Raw genomic sequence first — 22,473 nt, 5'->3', positions numbered from 1 at the left:
TCGAGTCGAATTTTTCGTGAGTTAATAATAATAATAATTGATTTTAAAAAGTAGATAGCTAGTGTTAATAATAATAATAATTGTATCGTGAGTGGAAAAAATGATTCGCTATGTTATAGAAAGTTTTCAAAAATAAGAAGAGATTAATTTTTTTAGACGTTCTAAAATGATAGAAAGAGATCATTTTTCGTGGACTGATGGATTATTTTATTTAAGTAGATGGTTTAAAAATGATTATTATGTTTTTAATATAGATCGGGGAATATATTAATTGTTTCGACTTCGAATCGACACTAGATGTTTGTCTAAAAAGCTCATTTTAATAAATAAATTAAGTAACGAAAACGTGATGATTCAGAGGTTAAAAATATATTTATCTCCTTGTAACTTGAGTAATTAATGCTGATAAATTTTATAGTTAAAAAATAAAAAAAGGTGGAAAGAATATCCGCTTTTTCCTGCCAGAGGAAAAAGAAAATGCAATCCATTTTTTTAAAACCAACTGTTACTGAAATCTTAATAGCAAAGGAATATTCTGAAAAAGGCAAAAAACATTGAGTAACTTCGAAAGTAGGTAAAATAAAATGCTCTCAATTTGAAATATTTTTAGTTAGGAAGTATTTGATTTTGATGAATTGGTTCACCAAACTTGAATCTTTTCCCCTACGTGATTTCTTATTTACAAACTTTAAACTTTGGCAAAATGCTTATTAAGCTTATTTCGCTATTTTCTCTTAAATTTATTGATTGATTATGAAGCGCAACTCTTCTTCCATGAGTGACAACGAAGCGCAAATTAATAAAAATTTTTTCGTTCAATTATTAATTCAGAAATTCGAGTCATTTCATACGTTGCGCAAATCTCTTCTTATTTTATTTTATTTTATTTTATTTTATTTTATTAATTTAACAATTTTGTAACCCATAAATATAACCCAAAGAAAGCGTCGGACAACAATGGTGAATATTCAAATTAAATTAAAGTGATAGCAATAATAATATTGCTAAAATGAAAAGGAAAAAAACAAAATAATTCCATCCAATTTTGCATATAATACAAAAAGGAAAATTCCAATAGAGATAAAAAGAAGAGGTTCAGTCAACCGACACACCTGATTCCGGTGGAGCCTACAACACACGATCCATCCCTCCCCCCACGCCCCCCTCCTTCATTTCCCTCGCCATTATTCTCTCTCTCTCTCTCTCTCTCTCTCTCTCATTCTATTCACTCCGATTCTCGATTCCTCCGCGGCCGATTCGTCTAGAATGGGGAAGGACAATGGTGATTCGACGCACAAACACTCGAAAACCTGTGTCGTATTGGGCGGCCGGGGATTTATCGGCCGGGCATTGGTGGAGCGGCTGCTCGGACTCGGCAATTGGAACGTCCGAGTCGCCGATTCTTACAAGTCTCCGGAGCTCAAGCCGTCGGAGCCGCTCCTAACAGATGCGATCGCCTCCGGCCGCGCCGCTTATTTCCAGGTCGACGTGCGTGATAAATCTCAAATCGTGGAAGGTACTCACTCAGTGCTTGAATTGTGAATTTGAGATAACTGTTTATGATGTGCAATGTTGGAGACGTGGAAAACTTTAATGGAGTGTGGAGTTATTATTTGAAGTGATTAGTTTTGATTGTTGATTTAAGTTGCATGGTTGTGGAATATGAATGACTCGTAATGCTCGTGGAACGTTTGAACTTAGTGATTATGTATGGAATTTGAATGGATATGTGTTGAAGGTTTCATAATCGAGCATAGGATGGTTCGGGATTCAGTGTACTTACTAGTAATAGCTTAGTATGGATTAAATAAAGTGGATTCAAAATTTTGAACAGAAAGCCATGTGTTCATAGAAAGCTTCCATAGCTGAAGCAGTAATTATTGCTTTTATTCATTTTTTACAGTGAGTTCAGAAACTAATTTTAGATGCAGTTCTGCCTTGACTGTGATCGTCTGGTTCCTTATATATTCTTTTAGTTCTTCTGAATTTTGGTTGCTTTTTTTCTTCACCTTTGTTCTCATTAGACATTTTATTATGCTAAGTCCTCTTTGTAATTTGAAAATCCAGAACTTCGATTGCTCTTCTATTGCTTAGTAACAGTCTGTTATATTTGTGCAGCTATTAGAGGAGTATCGGTTGTATTTTTTACTGACTCTATGGATTTATTTCCCCAAGATTTTTATCTTTGCTACAAAGTAATCGTTCAAGGTAATTTCTCATTTAGCAGGTAATAAAATAATTGATGTGGTCTACTGGCATTTCATCTTGTACTGATGTCCTTATTTGCCACAATTCCTCAGGTGCAAAAAATGTAGTGAATGCTTGTCGAGAATGCGGTGTTAAAAGGCTAATCTACAATAGTTCTGCTGATGTAGTTTTTGATGATGTCCATGACATACGTGGTGGAGATGAGTCTTTGCCATATTCTGGGCAAGTATGTGTCTTACTGAAACTCTGAGGCTCTCTCTCTCTCTCTCTCTCTCTCTCTCTCATGTGTCATGAACCCTATTCTGCAGTTCTGGGATATGGTTGCTGACCTTAGGACTCAAGCCGAGGCACTGATCTTGGCTGCAAATGGTACCGACGATCTCTTAACTTGTGCACTCCGTCCTTGCAATGTATTTGGACCTGGAGATCCACAACTCATACCCTTGCTGGTGAATATGGCAAAATCCAATTGGGATAAGGTGCGGAAGCTACATTGCTATCTCGCAAAGACATTACAAACGATTATCATTTATCTTCTAAATGTTGTTTAGTTCTTCATTAAGTTAGATGCCATGTGTTTCTCTTGCTGATTGACTAGCAGTAATCGAATGCATGCTTCTTCTTATTATATTGGAAAAGTTACAAATCATAAGATCCTTCTCTGTAATTCCTTTGTTGCATGTTCTATATTTTTAATTGAGTTAGGCATGTATTTTTTGGAATTAGTAATAGGCTTTCTCATTTCAGTTTATTATAGGAAGTGGAAACAATCTGTCGGACTTCACATATGTTGATAATGTTGCTCATGCTCACATCTGTGCTGAAGAATCTCTAAGTGCTCAGAGGGATACTGTGCCTGGAAAGGTATCTTCAAAATCTGAGCTATTCTTTGTCCTGTCGATCACTCTCACTTGTTCTGAAAGAGTATGTTGTGCTGAAATATATTGCAGGCCTTCTTTATAACGAATCTGGAGCCAATGAATGTTCGGGAATTTGCATTTCTTTTCCTAGAGCGCTTAGGCCACCCAAGGTATTTCTCATTGAATGTTATATGCTACAAACTTACCTCTGCTAACTGTCAGAAATGGAAATTCCTCTAGCCTCCACCTAATATTTACCCCCTATTCCCATCCCCTTCTTTTCATAATGAGAAATCTGAACTATAGGCAGTTGCTTCAAGTGATATATGTGGACAACCTCTTTTACTGATGGTTTCATTTAATTGCTTGTGTTGCAATTTTGATTTACACTAAGTATCCAATTTGTCGGCCCTCTTGGCCTGCAGTTGGGCTTTATGTTCTTATTGTTTGATCTATTGCATTTTGTACATATTTGGTTGCAGGCCTTTCTTTAATATTCCCACTCACGTAGCTGAACATATATTTTCTTTTATAAAGATGCTTCATCGGAAGTCAGACTTCAAAAAGCTTGATCCATCTGTCTCTATTTACAAGTTGGCTTCATGCACAAGGACATTTAGTTGTCTTGCTGCTCAGAAACATATTAAGTACTCACCAGTTGTTTCCCTGAAGGTAATTTTTTTCATTCCCTTTTTAAAAACTCTCTCCTACAACAATTTTAATAGGAAGGAGTTCTCTTTTCATACTCTTTCGAAGTACCTCGAAAAGCTAAGTGCAAGCTATATATTTGCTTCACTGCTCAAATCGCGTTGAAAGTTTTAATGGTTAAACTTGTGAACCATGACTTGTCTTATCTAGATGAATTGGAAACCTCAACAAGTTTGTATGTAAAACCATTAGACGAAAAAATAATCCCAATTAAAGTATGGAAAGTAGCATGAATTTTAAACTTGCTCAAAGAATAATTGTTGGTTGGCAAGATGACTTCTACTGGTCACCAAGTCCCCCTATTAATATCGTCGACAGGATAGTCAAGTTATTCCATGTTCAGCTGTTGTCAACTCCTCTCTATAATGATGACCGATGACTTGGCTGTGAATAGCATATGAGTGCCTTCAGTGTTTTGCAAGAAGTGTGTCGAGATAGATATATGGATACCAACACAGGTGTTGAGTCATTGTTTGGTCATCTTAGATTACTCATGCGAGTTATGTTGGGCTCTTCCAGTGGTCCTAAGAAATGGCCCCATACAAGACTCTGAGGGTGTATGTTGATCCTATATCTCAATACACTTAGAAAATGAACATGGAAACCTTCCTTTTCATAGTAAGAATAAAACATTTGGTTGCAAGTGGTACTAGCTTTAATAAGTCCTGCTGACCTTATTAATGAAAAGTTATTACATATATATGTATTTAGAGAGATAGACTAAGTCCATTGGGTTTTTGCTAAGCAAGTTGTGAGGATTTGGGATGGGTTGGTATTTTTCCTTTACCGAAGTACAGAACTAGAGTCAGATCGAACACGTTGAATAACTAAAAGTTCTTCAAGTCACTCAATTTTTGTCAACTCTTTTTCTTTGTCATTGCATCTTATATAAACTGAAGGTTAGGTGCTTTATATTTCAGAAGATAGAGCTTTGTAAGCTATTGTGTATAAGTTTTCTTGCTTCAAGATTATGGTTTGATGAATGAAGATTTCCTGTTTGTCACAGGAAGCAATGAGACTAACTGTTGATTCATTCTCCGATTTGGCTGTAGAGCCAGCTTTTATGAGATTCAGATGCAACGATGAACCATCAAAAATAGAAAAGCTGTTAGGCGGTGGACAAGGTTGGTTATATATTCTCGTCCATGGTATTGTGGTCATGTGTTTTGTTCTGGACTTATAGATTTCAATTTGTCTATTCAGTTAGATGATGTTGGGAACATAAAATTAAAAATCCCTGTTAGACAACCACCTTTCTAATCAACTGCACTGTCTCTCGTCATTTAAAATAGTATTAACTAGTTGAATATATTTTAATGGCTAGCATAAGCCCTTCCTTTCATTCTATAGGCTGAAGTATCTCAACTGTATCAGTATGTGCTTTGGTTGAGCTTCGCATATAATGCAACCCCCCCACCACCCTTACACCCACACACTTTTGCGTCAATATTTTTTTCTAACATATGGCATATCCTCTTTGTGGGATGCACTCAGGTATTATGGAAAGAGTAATTGCTTATTGCGTAATGTTTTTTTTTTTTTTTTTTTTTTTTTTTTTTTTTTTTTCACGTTGGTGATGCTGTGCTATTTTGCTGCAGTTGCTGATATTTTGCTATGGCGTGATGAGAAGAAGACCTTTATTTGTTTCGTATTGCTTGGTTTTATGTATCACTGGTTTTTCCTGTCTGGGAATACTTTTATATCATCTCTTGCCCAACTGCTACTGCTAACTATCGTGTTGCTTTGTGGGCACCATCTTCTACCATTTACTGGGTAAGTTTGATGTAACTATCCTTTTCTTTCCTTGTTAGATATCATTTCTTTGTCCTTTTTTATTGATATCATGTCGGAATATTTACAACACATACTACAGATTGGGGCCTGCAGCTCCTAGATTACCATCATCATGTTTTGAGATCTCAGAAGTTGATCTGAGAAGCTTTTTCTTCGTGATGAAAAGCATGTGGGATAAGGTGGCGTACCTAATCAAGTCATTGGCTCAAGGCGAAGATTGGTCCATCTTTCTTAAGGTTTGTAATTACTGAACTAGTTCTAAATTAAAATGGTTTACATTTTGGTCCAAGATGGTGAAACTACACTCCTTTGCAAATAGTATGGTTACGTATCTGAAGATTGAATGGTAGATGAGAGTTTTGAAATTGATATGCCTTCTTGAATAAGTATTTGGTAACAGCCTTTTTCGACTATTACAGGTTGCGTCTTTCATGTATGTTTTCAAGTGGATTGTTTCCCAGTACTTGGTCCAGGCCATCGGTGTCGGTACGTTCTACATAGCAATGCTGAATATTGCTTTTGATTTTGAATTTTGATACCCTTTAGTAATCTCTCTTCGTGGTCAATCAATTGCAGCTTGGATCCTTGTGTTCAGTTTGTGTTTCGTGTATGAACAATACGAGGAGAAAATTGACGAGATAGCAGTCATCGTATACAATATTGCCAGTAAGTTAACTATCTTGCTGGCTAGCAAATTGCCAAAACCTTCGTCTAGCTATAATCTGTTGACGGAGAAGGGATCTAGCCGTAGTTTGTTAGACAGCAGGCAATAAGATCTTTCGTCGTCCCCGTCTTTTTGTAACCTTACGCTTGTAACTCTGTAACCACTTTTGTAGATATGTAGTGTAGCTTCTTTAGTTTACAAGGATATACTAAGATTTGCAGCTCTTGCTCGAATTTGAGGTGCTAGTGGTATATTTCTTTAGAATGTGTTGCAAAAGTATTGGTACAATCTCAAATAATATAGTGAAATGGTCATTTTATAATTTCGCTTGGCCTCTATTTGAATTGATCGGTTTGAATGTATGGATTTCAAATTCATGAGATAATGAGTTTGATTATAGCTATGTTTGCAGAGTTTTATTTGATTTTGAGTTCTTGAATTCTCGAATTCCCTCTTGTGACTATATTTTGTACAGTCGAATTTTGCAATTAATTTTCAAGTTTTTGGGAGTATTGCAAATTCAAACTTTCTTTCAGATAAATCGATTTTTTTAGGAATTTTCGCAAAAGAGTTCATTGTTATGAGATCTTAAGGTCTGCACCTATAATTTAAGAGTAAAAATAGAAGATGAAACGCAAATTGGAAATATTTTGCAACAATTTAAATTTTTTAAATAAAGTATGTCAAGGTGCTTATTAAATGTATGCTACCAAGTTACAATTAGTATCCTACCATAAGTTTAGAATCTTACGTGATGTAATAAAGAGCTATATTAGATTTTACAACACCATGTTTTTTATTTAATTTTTTTGCAATCAAAACAATCATAGTAATTTTCTCAGCGGTAAAACTAAAGTTGTTTTAGATACAAAAACAAAATTTTCAGCATTACATATCGGATATACTTTGTTGAAAAAATAAAACTGTTGTAATTATAAAAATAAAATAAATTTAGATTGCGTTGTCATTGCAATATATATTTAAAAAACCATGTGACAATTTTAAATCAACCAAAATTTCAAAATAAAGGGCAAATTTTGACGTCACAAAATTTTGAAGAATCAAATTCACAATTTTAAAATGGAATATTTACAATTATCCGACTGAGAGTCCGAGTTGCAACAGACAGCGCTTTTAAATCGAATATTTCCCATCGCAGCTTCGAAAACCCTAATTCACCTCGATTCCCCCCTTTTCCTCTCTCTCTCTCTCTGTCTCGCAATCGAGCTCCGTCGATTTCTTCTTTCCGTTTCTGCTGCGTGAATTTCGATTGGATTCAATTCTAATGAGGCCAGCCGGGAATCCAACCCAGGGCTACGGCGGCGGCGGGGATATGCAGCGGGAGAATCCTCCCTCGAACAATCTATGGATCGGTAACGTGTCGCAGGACGTTAGTGAGGCCGAGCTGAAAGCGCTGTTCGAGAAATACGGCAAAGTCGATAGCGTGACGACGTACTCAGCTCGCAACTACGCATTCGTGCAGTTCAAGGAAATGGAGGAGGCAAGATCTGCGAAATTGGCCCTCCAGGGCTTCTACTTCCATGGAAGTTCCTTAAAAATCGAGTTTGCGAAACCGGTTGGTGAATCTCTATTGATTAATCCTGGTTTCCCCTGGTTTGAGACATTGTTATGTGTAAATTATTATTCGAATTTCGAATTAGCTGGTTTCCTTAATCTGTTTCTGTATTTGAGCTTCATCGAACTGGATTGGATGCTAATTCATAACCGTGCAGGATTAGGGTTTCAATATATAACTACGTTACAACAAATTGGTGATGCTAATTCATAACTAGAGTTATATCCTAGAATTCGACAACGCTTTCGAAAATTGATTTTCCTGCAACCTCTCAAATTGGTGATGTTTTCTGGTGAAATGTTTACAATTGTAGTTTCGGATGCAAAATATGCAATCTAATTGAGCTGAATTATTGATACATCTCCCTACATTATCTTATATGCAAACGTTGGATTTGAACTAGGAATCCTTTCATTATTAGAAATTTTTAAATTCATGAAGAACTAAAGAAAAAATAAATAAATTGGATAACAATTTCCTGATTGTTACATGATTAGATGTCAAATTATCAAACACCTTCCTCCTTTATGAAAATTGCCATAGGTTACTACTTAGCAATCGAATATCAAGCTGACCTACCGCATGTAACTATCAAATATCAGAACTCAGGAAGATAACATTACACTGATTAATTTCTATGGGAAGAGAATATGTCACTTCACGTCTATCTAAAATACTACTCAAAGTTCCTAACTGTTGCTTCCAAACTAAACATTTACTTGTCCATTGACATCCAAATGGAAGAAATACTTTTTGCAAACAAATGCCTACCTTAAATTCGTTTATTCCCTACTAGTACATTGTCTTGTTCATCTGTACCATTTTATTTTTCCTCCTCGAAAACGTCTGATAATGAAAACAATACAGTTAAGAGTTTTGGCATCTTTATATTTCAATGTGATATAAAGAGACCTTTTCTCTTACCAACAAAACTCAAATTAAACGTTTACAGGTTGTATGCCCGGGCTATTATCTAATAATCGGGCTTTTCCAATGAAAATAACGAATGTATACATGGTTTCTTCGAAGAGGTTCTGATACCACCATCCAGCAGGCCCTACGAGCCGTCTTAACCTGATCATTCATATGTGAAATAGAAGTCTAAAGACCTCTAGCAGTCTCCACTTCTTCATTAAGATATTTTTTTGTAAAATTATACACCATACTGCTCTGGCAGTCTTTCACTTCCAACATGAGTAAAATGGCTTATTTGATAATATAATGACAACATCGGAAACGTGGTTTAGCTGCTGAAAGGATCTTGAGTTTGTGAATTCTGAGAGAAATTTGGAAAACTACATGATATGCATAAACCACAAACTATACATGGATCCTTGTAAATGTAGTTTGACAATGTTGACTTATGGAAAAATAGTCTCCCATCATGAAAAAAGATGTATTGGTTCAACAAATTGTTAGGCTCTGTAATTTGATAAATATGATGAAAGAGTCATAAAATTGAAAAGTTCTTCTGCTGCTCTTTGAACATAAAGCATTCGTTGGCAAGTATCCAATTGGTACAAGTCACCAAAACATGAGCTGAGGAAAATATAGTGACCATTTCATTGATCAATAGAGGCCTTTTATGCTACTAATGAGTTGATGGTCATGTGTTGCAATTGGCTTGGCTAGGATAGTGTTTTGTTTTCAACCTTCAGTTTTAATTTTGGCCTTCATATGAGCCACATATAAGGGCCTTACTCTTCATTCCAAATCTAATGGTTCAAAATTCCTGAATACATTAAATAGATTGCTCATTTACCCATCTCTTTATATCCAATTGTCTTGTGATATATTCAGAAAGCTTGCAAGTTTTAACTGTGTAAGGTGTGTTTTGCATGGCCTAATATGAAATTTGAAATGGTGTTGTGGACAGGTTAATGGTGTTGTTGAGTTAACCTGTATTGTGTAGAACACATGCGCTATAGACTAATGTAGGTTATTGATTGTGTAAATGTTGAAAGAACCATGTCTAGGTCATTCTCTTCTTTACCAACTTATTGTGTAAGAAGTTTCTAGAAGTTTTTGCTATGCATTGTGTATCGTCGTCCACTTCTTTCTTTGCTGCAAATAATAACACTTGATTCGTTTTTGGATACTTGTTAAATCTCGTCTCTCTGCAGGCTAAACCTTGTAAAAGCTTGTGGGTAGCTGGAATAAGTCAATCTGTTTCCAAAGAAGAACTGGAGAACGAGTTCCTCAACTTTGGTAAAATCCAGGAATTCAGGTTCCTTAGAGATCGGAACACTGCTTATGTTGATTATGTTGCATTGGAAGATGCTACTCAAGCACTGAAAACAATGAATGGGAAACGAATTGGCGGTGCTCATATACGTGTGGATTATCTCAGGTCACAGTCTTCCAGAAGAGTAAGTTAATTTTGCCATGAGTTGTTCCTCTGATTCTCTATGAAGTTTTCATACTGACTACAAAAGTACTTCCTATATTATCTGCTTTTCTCATTTGGAAATTGAATAATCTTTGATCTCTTGGTGTAATGTTAATTCAGTTCATACTTCAGTTACCCATGCTTAGGGGATGGCTGGACTAGATCTTAGTTATGTGTTCTCCTTCCCTGACCGAAACATGGTTTCTATCTTTACAGGAGCTGGGTCCAGATGGAAAGGAAGGACAGTTTCCTGGTAGGAATATGTGGATGGGACATGATCCCATGAGCAATTATTCTGATCCTAGTTTTGCTGGGTCCAAAAGGAAAAATGTAAGTGCTAACTTAGACAATCTTGGCAGTGCATTAATGCATGCAACTGAATAATGTCGATGATACTGAGTAATCCGTAATCTGTACTCATCGTCTCTGCATGTGTACAATAAGTTCATTCTTTTGGTCTTATAATTTGTTAGTATTATCAGTTTCTAAGAACATGTTTCCCGTGTTAAATTTGTGGTATGTGCAATTGTGGTTGCCTTCTCACAATTGATTCAGTTATTTGCTTTAATGTTGGCATTGCAGCAATTCCTTCCAACCGGATCACAATATGGAGATGCACCGCTTAGTAAAGTTCTATGGATAAGATATCCTCCTGCTGCTGTTATCGAAGAAGATATGCTCCATAATGCCTTGATTTTGTTTGGGGAGATAGAGAGGATTAAGACATTCAGTGACAAGAACTATGCTTTCGTCGAGTTCAGAAGTGTCGAAGAAGCAAGGCGAGCCAAAGAAGGATTACAGGGCAAACTCTTCAATGATCCTAGGATACTAATTGAGTACTTCAATGGAGAATTTCCAGGAGGTAGAGGAAGTGAATATGTACTTCAACCAGGTCAGATGGACATTCTTGGTCTTAACCATCCTGCTTTACTAGGCAATAATCCTGGACATCCACCATCCCTTGGAATTCGAGGACCTGAGTTATATGTGAGGCCACCCTTAGGTCCTCATAGCACGTTTGAACATCCAGGACATGGTCCAGAATTTATGGACTTGGCTGCTGGTCATAAATTACAGAACCCTAGTCCCAAACCTCTGATGGGAGGGCCATCTTGGAATAGGTTATCTCCCCCATCTGGAATAGTTTCTTCTCCGTCAGCAGGTTTTAATGTACAAAACAGGTCTGGGTCTGGTACATGGGACGTTTTTGATGCTAACCAGTTTCAAAGGGACTCCAAAAGGTCAAGATATGAAACAGCTTTACCTTCCGAAAGAGCTGAATTGGATGAGCCGTATGGGCTGCCTGTAGCAAGAACTGGTGGAGCTTCTGGTTCTCTAACAAGGGGCATGACTGGTGGGCCTGGTCACCGTTATGCTGAAAATGATTGCATATGGCGTGGTCTTATTGCGAAGGGTGGCACACCTGTTTGTAATGCTCGATGTGTTGCTGTAGGAGAAGGCCTTGCTGCTGATATGTAAGTGACCTATGAACAGTTCTACCACTTGTTTACTAAAGTTCGTAAGAATATATCTTCATGGTTGGCATGGTGCTTCTTGAATCTTGAATCTACTTGCATAGATCTATGATTAATAAAATCTTAATTAGTGTATAAGTATAGCTTGGCTAGTGTATGCTTTATAACCTCCATTAGAAGTTCAACTAGATTTATGATCTTGTTGGCATGCAGCATCATATAGTTAAAGAAGCTACTAGACAATCTGATAATTTCATATAGTTTTATCATTTGTGATCTAGTACATTATGCGAGTAAGTATTTATGCTAAGAATAACAACCCTCTCTCTCTCTCTCTTTCTCTCTCTCTTTCTCTCTCTCTCTCCATATATAATATCCTCGCCCCCGGCATGGCGCCTTCTATGCATCTAGTGTTATTTGGCTTGATGCTTGTGTTTTTCATTTACAACATTCTATTGCACGGTAAATAGAGTAAGGTTTGAAATGATGGATTTTTGTGAGATCTTCTTTGTTCCCTTACAAAACTGTTTTTGGATGTTCGTTTGTTGTAGCCCTGATGTGGTAAATTGCTCTGCACGAACTGGATTGGACTTGCTGAGCAAACATTATGAGGATGCTACTGGGTTTGATATTGTGTTCTTTTTGCCGGATAGTGAGGAGGATTTTGCTTCATATACAGAGTTCTTGAGATACCTAGGTTCAAAAGACCGGGCAGGAGTCGCCAAGTTTGATGATGGGACAACCTTATTTTTAGTGCCTCCATCTGATTTCTTGACTAAAGTTCTAAAAGTTTCAGGGCCAGAACGCCTTTATGGAGTGGTTCTCAAATTTTCTCAAGTAGCTCCTAGTAGTGCTGCCCCCAATCCACGATTAAGTCATCCTCAATATGCAGATCCACACAAGTTGACTGTGCCGCATACTGGATACGCTCCTAATCAACCAGAGAAAAGGCCCTTGGATAACTCTAGAGTTTTGCCTGAGGATCCTAATATGCCTCCAAAAGCTCCTACTCCTGTAACTGGCTCTTTCCCTGCACACTCTGTTCCCCCAGCTACAGTAGCAACACAAGCTGGCTTAGCTTTGACACCTGAACTCATTGCTACTCTGTCATCACTACTTCCTCCAAATAATGCTTCTCCTGGTTTACAAACTGCACCATTACTGCAGACCACCTCTACATTGGGTGCAACATCCCATGTTGCTAGTGGTCATGACAATGTGGCTAACTGGAAACATGAACAGCAGGCGGTAGGTCAAAACAGTCAGCTAAACAGTCAGCTCCTGCAACAGCTAAGTAGCCAGTTCAACCCACAGTTGCAACATCCACAGGCAGCTCAAACTGCTCATGCAACTAACCAGTTCCACCAAATGTACAATCCAAACAGCCAGATGAATGATCACCCAAACAATATGTCGGCTCAGGGTGCTGCTTCATCTAAACCTATGGCACCTGCTTTTTCCTCGCAAAGTGGACAGGATATCAACCAGTACTATCTACAAGGGGGTTCTCAGGATGCCTTGAGGAGTCAGGGGATGGATAATGGTAACAATTCTCAGAGGTTGTATAACCCATCTATTATCCAGCAATCAGCATATCCCATGGCTTCATCAAATCAGCATAGTGGTGTTCCCCAGCCGTATATGCCATTGCCTTCTTCTGAAGTAGAGGCAGCACATCAAAGTCAGCCACCTCAGGCTGCTCCTCCATTTGGGGCTACCCAGGAAAGTGCTGAAACAGAGGCCGACAAAAATGAACGTTACAAGACTACACTATTATTTGCAGCTAATCTCCTCTCCCGAATACACCAACCGCCGGGTAATCAACCAGGGCAGGGTGCAGGGAGTCATTGATTACCTTTCTTCATCAGGTAATATTCACCTTCATTTTTGTGCCTTTCTTTTACTTTCTTTATTAAGTGCATCCTTCTTCAATCAGTTATTTCAACCATGCTTGTGGTGATATTCTTTCATGTGCTGCCTCTTACATTTTACATTCAGTAGCCTAATAGTAGGGTAAGGTTCTGAGAGTAAATTGCTGGTCACAAAATTGTGGTCTGAAGAAGTCTATGATCATGTAGTCAATGTACCCATTTTTTGCAGTAGTCATCTTTAGCAAGAAGTTATAAGGTATGCAGAATGTGGAACTGGGATTGAGCTTTATTTTTCACCCTGTTTGTTTAATGAGTTAGGACGTTTATCTCCAGAAGTTACAGGCTGGTGTTTTTATTAGACGTTCAACATTTTGAACTATTAGTTGGGTTTAGTGAAAAAATTCATAGGTCCTACAGATATATTTTTGCCATCTAATCTGGGGTAGGGTGGTGGTCTGATATGACTAGCTTATGTGGTCATATCTTTTGCTGTGTGTTCATGTCTATGGTTTATAGGTTATGTCCGCCCTAGCTATCTGTAATAGCAGTACCAACACTTGAGATTGGCCTAGTGATGGACGTGCAAGAGTTGTTTTAGCTTTTGCATGCTAACTTGATGTTTGAACACAAATATCGCCATAAGGGTGTGGTCATAAAAGATGCTGTAGTTTATTTATTTACTCATTTGTTCTGATCTTCTTGCATTAGTGCCTGGCGTTGGGTGAACAAATCTTTGATATTATTTAGTTCGTTCATATATAAGATGTTTGTTCTCCACTTGGGACATAAGGGGCCTTTTCATGATCGTACTATCTAAAGAGATGTATGAAGTAAAAAAAATGGAGAGTCTATCTGTAATAGCATTTGATTTCTCCGCATCTGTTTTCTGGGGCTAGCAAAAAGTGCCATTTAAAGTTCCAAGATAATGATGGATGGACTATAAAGGATGTGAAATATCGATTCATAGGTTATGCAGGCCTCATTTAGCTGAATAGGTACTATATGTTGGAGATCTTTTGTAGAGTTTTAGGCTAAATTGCTAAGAGCTCTGAAGGTGCAGAGTTTTAAGAAAGGTAATATGCTTTCAAGAGTCGGGTTATGTGCGCTTCAAAAAAAGAGTCAGGTTATGTGTCTGTTGAGTGGATTTTGAGTAACATTTTGTGCCAATTACAAGGTGGAGATTTCTTTAGAGCTTGGGGGGGGGGGGGGGGGGGGGGGGTAGTGGAGTTCTTGTTCTAATTTTGCTACTCTCTTTTCATTGATCTTCTACATCTTCTCTTATTGAATTCCCCCTTTCATGCTTTTTTCAAGATGATTTTATTTTTAGGTTATTAGAATTCTGATTTCCATTATCATCTTTGTATATCTTCACATATATGCATTTACTACATACAATATATTTATGTTAAATGCCTTTTCACTATATGCTCACCTTAGGTCATATGCATTTGAATAGTTACTATTAATCAGAGATCATTTAGGTCATGCAAGTTTTGCCCCCCTCCCTCTTTTTTTCTTTCTTTTATTTCTCAGCTACTGATTTAATAGCTATAGTAATTTGTATGTTGAAGTTGTAAACCTACTTTCACTAAATCTGACATGATTTCAATTATGTGTTTTCTCCTCTAGACATTTAAAAGATACCTATACACAACCTCCCAATTATTTGCCTCACACAAGTAAATTGTGAATATCAATCGAAGAAAAGCAAAAAATATTATAAACAAGAAAAATTGCTTAGTAATATTGAAAATTTGAGCAGTGGAAGTAGTATTATTCAAGAAAAATGTGTGCACGATTTTCTCCATTAGGGAAAATAACTAAGGTCTTTCAAGTCTAAACCAATGATTTAGTACAACTATTCTAATCATTAATTGATTAAAGTCTGATATGATTCTTTATGGAAAGATCAAACTAAAAAAAACCTTACCTTTCTTTTCTATTTTTATTATTTATTAGTTTTCATCTTCAATTAGGAAGGATATTAAGTTTTTTCTTATAAAGAAAATTTGACACCCAACTATTCCCTTGCAAAATTCTGCGATCTTGATCTCCATTATTTTTGTCAATTATGGACAATCCTTTTTTTTTTTTTTTGATATATTACATAAGTAAATAAAGAAATTCAAATACCGCGCGATGGAGAATTCGAACCCAAGACTTCAGAGTTTAGGCATTAATATTTTACCGTTAGGTCAACACATACAATTATAGACGATCCTCTTGATCTATAGGACATTAGACAACTGTATCAACTCGTACAATCCGAAAAAACTTCTCAATTTTTCATATTTACCCTTAATTAAATATGCTATTGGTATGATAATATATATTATATGCATAAGATTGTAACTATGGACATCGCCAAACTTCAAACTATAGATTGATTGCTGGTGGAGGGACACGCATGTACGTACAATAACTAGATGAAATTTTTGAAAATACACGTTTTGCGAAGTTTGACCAACATTCATTTTCAGATTATCCCATGTAACTTGATCACTTTTTTTATATGACAAATATTTTTTTCTTTATTCATTTTTTCACCTTTTCAATCACACTTAACATAATAAATACTAATTTCTTAAAGTTCATGCTGAGAAGAAAGTGATCAAGTTTCGCGGGATGAAGGGGATAAGAATTGGTTTCTTATTTGGATTATATAAGCGTGATAGACCTAGCAACTACATATCCACAATCGGAGTAAAAAGAGATTAATATTTTCATAAAAGCATTCAAAGCGTCACATCGTTCGAAGTTATTATTAATGTTACATGTTGATTTTTGTGTAATAAAGTGTATACAATGACTTTATAATGAAAGCGTTGTGCAATTAATAACAGTCTACGTGGTCAACTTTGGTTAGGTACAGTCAAAACACTGTGTGTTATTTTCTTTTTCTTTCTCTTGAAGGACAATTGAGGGAAAACAAATGAAGTTTTAGATTATTTCTATCTCGCTTAAAAGTAAATTTAGTTTCATAAAATCTTCATTTACACAAGAATTAATTTGTCTGGTCTCTCTCTCTGTTGCAACAAAAGGCTTGTCAAATTTGTGGTTTCAATAGTTTGGGGCAATTTTATTCATAGTAAAGAACAAGACTATAACAGAAAATCTAAACTGGTTAAATTGCGATGTGTGTGTAGGATACGAGGAATCGCTCGAAGCAGCCAAGGCAATTATCATCGACGCTATTTTCGATTTTTTTTTTCCCATCTCGTTTTTTGTTTGTTAGTTTTCCCATCTTTTTTTTTTAGTTGTATAATATAGCTGGGCCATATATGCCCAGTATCTGGCTTTTGTAGGCAAATTTGGGATTTTATGGGACCAACTTTTCTTTATGTGAAGGTTGCTACAGTTTTGTTTCACTGCTTGAAGTCGCAGTTTTTTTGTGTCACGTTAGCTCAGTATAAATGTTGTTCCGATGCTGAAAATTAATACCAAAATAAAAGTAAAAATGCATAAGCTGAAAAAAATAGGAAATCAACGTGGATGAAATGACTGATTTAACAAACGACGGCGTACATATCGCACAACAGAATGTCGTCGTTTCGTGAGGGAATGTATGATCTGCACAACGTCATCTATTCTACCACTTATAAACTTCACATTTCATTATCGCAAGTTTTCATAAGTCGTACCGAATTTGGTTATTACAGTAAGGGGGCGTTTACTTTGAAGGATTAGTCTTAATAGATGAAAATAATAAGGCTAATCTTTTGTTTACTTTGTTGGATTGAAATTTTGGGGTATCTCAAGGCTCTTGATTATTTTTATCATTTAAGCTAGTTTTGTTTGATTCTTATCCCATCAAAAGGGTGTGATTGAAATAATCCTACTCTTGAGAATAAAAATACTCAATCATCTATTTTATCAATCATGCAAAATAAACGTCCCCTAATAGACTAATAGAGGTTCTTCTTTTAAAAAATCTAGCCTCGAGATAAAATCGTTATCTAGATAGATATGCAAATATGGCAAATTAAATATCAACATGCGATATGAAATTTCAAGTGCTAGAAATATCATTGTACAACATGATATAAAAAATTAAACTAGTAACCAAAAATATAATATATTACTATAATTTATTAGTAATTAAATTTAGCATAACCCCACTACACTATGATTAAAAAGTTAAATTTAGAGACCTACTCGCATCTTCCCACACTATGAGGGGGTAGAAACCAAAATATCAAATGTATTTATTTAGTGCAGCTTATAATTAAATTAAAATAAAAACAAATAAAATAGAAACCACAATATCAAATGATTATTTAGAGCACCTTATAAATAAAATCAAATATTCTTTCCGTCTCGCGAAACTTGAACAGTTTTTCTTTTCGGGTTGTCCTGCGAAGCTTCAGTAGTTTTCTTATATGACAAAAAAATTATCATTTATTCACCTTTTTATTTTTTCATCTACCACAAGTAATACATAAAATATCAATTTTTTTAAAATTAGTGTCGAAAAGAAGTTGCTCAAACTGCGTGGGTCGAATGAAGTAGTAAAAATACACAAATAAAAATATAAAATGTCTATTTTGTGACATTACGCTTTCATGTCTCCCGAATATAAACGATATCGACGTCTTCAAATTTTCTCATTTTTTATGAACAAAAATCTCGACAGCGAAAACAACCATACAAACAAGGACAAGTCACACTCACCGCTTCTCTCCCCCAATTAAACCCCATTTCCTTTCTCTCTCAAAATCTCACAACAATTTGCTGCAAATTCGAACAATCGATAGCTCAGAACCACTGCAGCCGAAAGCTATGGGTTTGGAGAGCGTGGGCGGGCTGGCGATGCACGTTATCCTCTCCAAATCGGGCCCCGGCGAAGCCGCCTCCGTCGCCTGCCTCGGCAGGCGATTTCGGGCCTGGGCCTCCGATGACATGCTATGGGCTCAATTCTGCTCGCACGAGCTCGATCTCACCTCCCCTCTTGATCCCGATGGGAGTCCCGCCCCTTCGTTCAAGGTCCTTTTCTGTGTGTGTGTGTGGGGGGGGTTGTTTAATTTTCTTCCCGGCCAATATTTGAGCTGGGTTTATAAGGTTTTTTAGTTTAGTTGTAATTTGGATTTCCCGCTTTGTGTGAATTTGAGTTGCTGAGTTGATAAAGATGCTTGCTTGCTTGCTCCCGAGTCCTGATTAGGTGTAGATGAATGTGAATTTTTATATTGATGGAGTAGGGGAGATATATACCTCTATTATCTAAAATTATAGAAAATGTCTTGATTGATTTTTTCGATGAAAGCTTTTCTTAGTTTATCTTGAAACTGTTTACTGTTTAGCTTGAATTTCGAATTTGTTGCTTGTTCGGTTTTAATTTTTCAAGTGGAGCTAATTGCTCATTTTTTGATGGAACCAAGGGATATACTGTTTTAATTAAGAAAAAAATGTCTATCTTGAATTTTTCAATGGGAGTTTTTTTGGGTTTATCTTAAATCTGTTTACTGTTTAGCTCGAATTTTGAATTTGTTGATTGTTCAGTCTTGCCATATCAATATTGGTGTCATTTTTAATTTTGTAAGGTGAGCTAATTGTGCCTTTTGTGTGTAGGCAGCTTATCAAGCATGGCGAGAAAGCTTTTCCATGTATCCATGGCCACTAGTCTTACGGGTTAAAAGGTGTTGGAGCAAGATTAGGGCATGGTTGGTAGTAAACTTTCCAGAGGCTTCGCCAACTCTGCGCAAAGGCGCGTCAGAAGAGGAGATTGAGGATTTTGAGAAAACTTTGAAGGTAAAACTGCCGCTTCCTACAAGGGTACTCTACCGATTCTGTGATGGTCAAGTGCTGCCGGATGAAGGTTTTAGTGGAGGCATGCCGTCAAGTTTGTTGGGTATAATTGGTGGCTACACTCTATACGATCACTTGGTGAATGTGTTCTTGTTACCCTTGAGCCAAATTGTAGTTGACACGAAGAGTATTATGCATCAAATCGGGTTGAGCAGTAGATCCAACTATGTTGTAGTGGCAGCTTCTGCTACTTATAGTGAAAAGGTTTTCTTTTTGAACTGTGGCAGTGGCCAGCTTTTCGTTGGCACGAGGAATCTTGTGACAGATGGAGAGATGCTGCCCTGTGTGCCCGACACATTGATCAGTTCAGTGCATGATCGATTGGGAAGTGAACAGCAGGATGCCATGCTGTTGTGGCTTGAAGAACATGGCCGTAGATTGCAAGAAGGCCTTATTAAAGTTCGCCAACAAGGGAAAATGCGAAGCATCAATTTGTTCCCGGAGGAGCCACCCTTATGCACGTCTGCCATAACAAATGGTGTTAAGGTAGCTGATCAAATACATTATAGTTAAATTCCCTAATTTAAGCGCATGTGGATGTCTTAACTTCGATAATTTGATCATTTTGAATCTATTCATTTGTTAAAAAATTCATGACTGAACTAGAGAAGCATGTGATGAGTTTTGCTATTTTGATGAAGGTTCGTGCTTCTGCTGTGTTTCTGCCCGAGTTCAGCAACCTTCAAGATGAATCGGAGAAGTTTTTGTTTGCTTATTCGATTCGCATGTCTCTTTCACCCGATGGCTGTGTCATCAATGGGCTGACCTTCAGCTCTTGCCAATTGTATTGGAGGCAGTGGATTATACGTGCCAATGATGCTATCGTTTCTGACGTAAATGGGGAAGCTGTGATTGGACAGGTTTGGTTTCTCATTTACTTTCTGGATCCTTCCAATGCCAAATAAAAATGTGCTTCTACTGTCTATGATCACAGAAACGATAATGTACATGATACTATATTGTTTGGTATTGCCGTCCAGTGCTCATATATCTTCGATTTTTTGGCCTGGATCGTGCAATATTTGAGCTCTACATATTGTCTTTTTTCAGTTTCCACTACTTCGTCCTGGTGAGGCGGAGTTTGTTTATGAGAGCTGTACGTCTCTACCTGCTTCCAAAGGATCGGTTGAAGGCTCTTTTACTTTTGTTCCTGGAAGGTATACACGAAATAACTATTGAGTTGCATTTTGTACATTATAGGGAAGTTAAGTTTCTTCTGCATGATTGCATCTCATTTCATTTGTGTTCTTGGAGTCTAAGATGCACCAGTTATATCTTCTATCTGCAATTCTCAAAAGATTCTAACTAGAGTGGGGAGAAAAAGGGTAGCTTTGCTAGGTAACCTCAAACAAGAGAGAATAACAAACAAGAATGAAGAAATATGCCCTAAAAGTTCTAGTAGCTACAAGCATAATTTGATCTTTTACACTATGAAAGAATTTCTGCATTTGCTTTCTTAATAGGGTGCGTTCTCTTTGGTAGTTGCAAATTTATTACGAGGAGAAATGGAAAAAATTTATCACTTCCTTTTTTCATCTCATATCCTAGGTGGAAAACATGTGAAAAATATCACTCCAATGCCCCATGATAATATTATCATGAATTGGAATGAGGATGAGGGAAAAAGGTTCACCCGATAAAACATGTGAAAAGAGTGGAAAAATGTTGAAATATATGTTTTCCACCAATTTTCCATCAAAGACAACGCACACCTAAAAGAAAAGGAGAAAAAGATAATAGAAAGAGGAAAACAAGTATATAAAAGTTATGCCTAATAATGCTAGAGCTACAAACATCCTTTGATCTTCAAAACAATGCTAGAGAATTTCGTATTTTATTATCACAGTTATCAATTTATAATTACTGTCTGCCCCTTTATTTTACTACTGAAGAAATATTTGTACAATTCCATATAAGAAGTCATCAAAACACATGTATGACATTGTACCATTTGCATGCCTAAATGAAAGCAATATAGGTTGCTAGCATCCCAATTATTATAAACTCTTGTCAATAAATTGCATTAAGATATGCATATTGAAAGCATATGCTTGACTGTCTTCAGGTTAGTTGATGCAAAAGGTAGCCCCTTCGCTGTCGAAGTAGCTCGATTTCCCCTTGCGCTGCCGGACTACATCTTCTGATAAACATCCTGCCCTGCTAGGTTTGTTAGAACTTACTTGCAAGGTTCTAATGGTGGTGCAAATTGAAACTTTGTTATGTTATGTGATATCCTCAGCATTCTTTCATTAGTGTGTTTTATTCCTTTTTATTTGTAAAGAATGTGTAGTTTCGTATATGATATGATGCTCTCTGCTTGTTTGTTGGTTGGAATAATGGTGTAATTGCTTTGTACTACTATAGAAGATGAGAAATAATTTGGGAATGAATTCTTTTGGCAAAAGTTTGTTTATCCCTTGTTGTGGGATATTTTGGCTTACTCAAAATGAATCGGTGTTAGGAGTGTAATCAAGTCGAGCTGAACTGAATATTGACATGCTCAAATTTAATTCGTTTATTATAGAATCTCTCTTGAGCTTTATTCGAACAACATTTGTCTCACGAGTCATGTTAGGGTGTGATCAAGTCGAGTAGAATTGAGCATTGACATGCTCAAATTTAATTCGTTTATTATAGAATCATGCTTTTGATCTTTATTTAAACAACATTTGAGTCTTACAAGCCTACTCGAGCTTAATTGTGCTAAAATAGATAAATTTAAATTTATATATAAATATTCATCATCCATTTAACAATAATAACTAACGAAATTATGATGTTTTTTGTAAGATTTATTTTTTTATATAATAAATTGAGATTTAATATATACTCCCTCGGTCCTAATTCAATAGGCCACAGGGCATGAATACAGATGTTAAAAAATAAAAAACTTATAATAAAATATGAGAGAAAAAAATAACCTTTTTAGGTTATATTTGTCAAAAAAATGAAGAGAAAATTTAAGAAATTTTTTTAAAATAAAAAAGATGTAATTATGTGTAAGTCATAATGAACAGTATGATATTTGGTGTAAATAATGAGTTATGTAGGGTATTTATTATGCACTATTAATTTTTTATATTAGGAAGTGATTTATTGAAATAAGATGTCCAAATAAAAAAATGT

At 36.3% G+C, this 22,473-nt stretch overlaps 3 protein-coding genes across 3 annotated transcripts; all 3 read left to right on the top strand.

The window, feature by feature from the left end:
* Positions 1–1,115: 1,115 nt before the first annotated feature.
* LOC130999868 (3beta-hydroxysteroid-dehydrogenase/decarboxylase) lies at positions 1,116–6,556 on the top strand. Its single transcript, XM_057925550.1, has 12 exons — positions 1,116–1,516; positions 2,119–2,208; positions 2,301–2,434; positions 2,517–2,687; positions 2,956–3,072; positions 3,159–3,238; positions 3,551–3,740; positions 4,783–4,900; positions 5,375–5,549; positions 5,650–5,806; positions 5,990–6,056; positions 6,147–6,556. Exons 1-12 carry the CDS (start codon positions 1,267–1,269, stop codon positions 6,341–6,343), a joined length of 1,746 nt encoding a protein of 581 aa, XP_057781533.1. The 5' UTR covers positions 1,116–1,266; the 3' UTR covers positions 6,344–6,556.
* A 738-nt stretch (positions 6,557–7,294) lies between these two features.
* Positions 7,295–16,913, top strand: LOC130999866 (flowering time control protein FPA). Its single transcript, XM_057925548.1, has 6 exons — positions 7,295–7,810; positions 9,934–10,179; positions 10,416–10,529; positions 10,782–11,674; positions 12,226–13,542; positions 16,692–16,913. The coding sequence occupies exons 1-5, from the start codon at positions 7,520–7,522 to the stop codon at positions 13,523–13,525; spliced, it is 2,844 nt and encodes a 947-aa protein (XP_057781531.1). The 5' UTR covers positions 7,295–7,519; the 3' UTR covers positions 13,526–13,542; positions 16,692–16,913.
* Positions 16,914–18,111: 1,198 nt separating this feature from the next.
* Positions 18,112–21,751, top strand: LOC130999867 (F-box protein SKIP16-like). Its single transcript, XM_057925549.1, has 5 exons — positions 18,112–18,528; positions 19,111–19,833; positions 19,989–20,207; positions 20,398–20,504; positions 21,413–21,751. Exons 1-5 carry the CDS (start codon positions 18,325–18,327, stop codon positions 21,489–21,491), a joined length of 1,332 nt encoding a protein of 443 aa, XP_057781532.1. The 5' UTR covers positions 18,112–18,324; the 3' UTR covers positions 21,492–21,751.
* The last annotated feature ends 722 nt before the right edge of the window (positions 21,752–22,473 follow it).

The sequence above is a fragment of the Salvia miltiorrhiza genome, chromosome 8 (assembly GCF_028751815.1).
Source record: "Salvia miltiorrhiza cultivar Shanhuang (shh) chromosome 8, IMPLAD_Smil_shh, whole genome shotgun sequence".
Classification (NCBI taxonomy): Eukaryota; Viridiplantae; Streptophyta; class Magnoliopsida; order Lamiales; family Lamiaceae; genus Salvia; species Salvia miltiorrhiza.
This window is presented reverse-complemented; position numbering and strand designations above follow the sequence as displayed.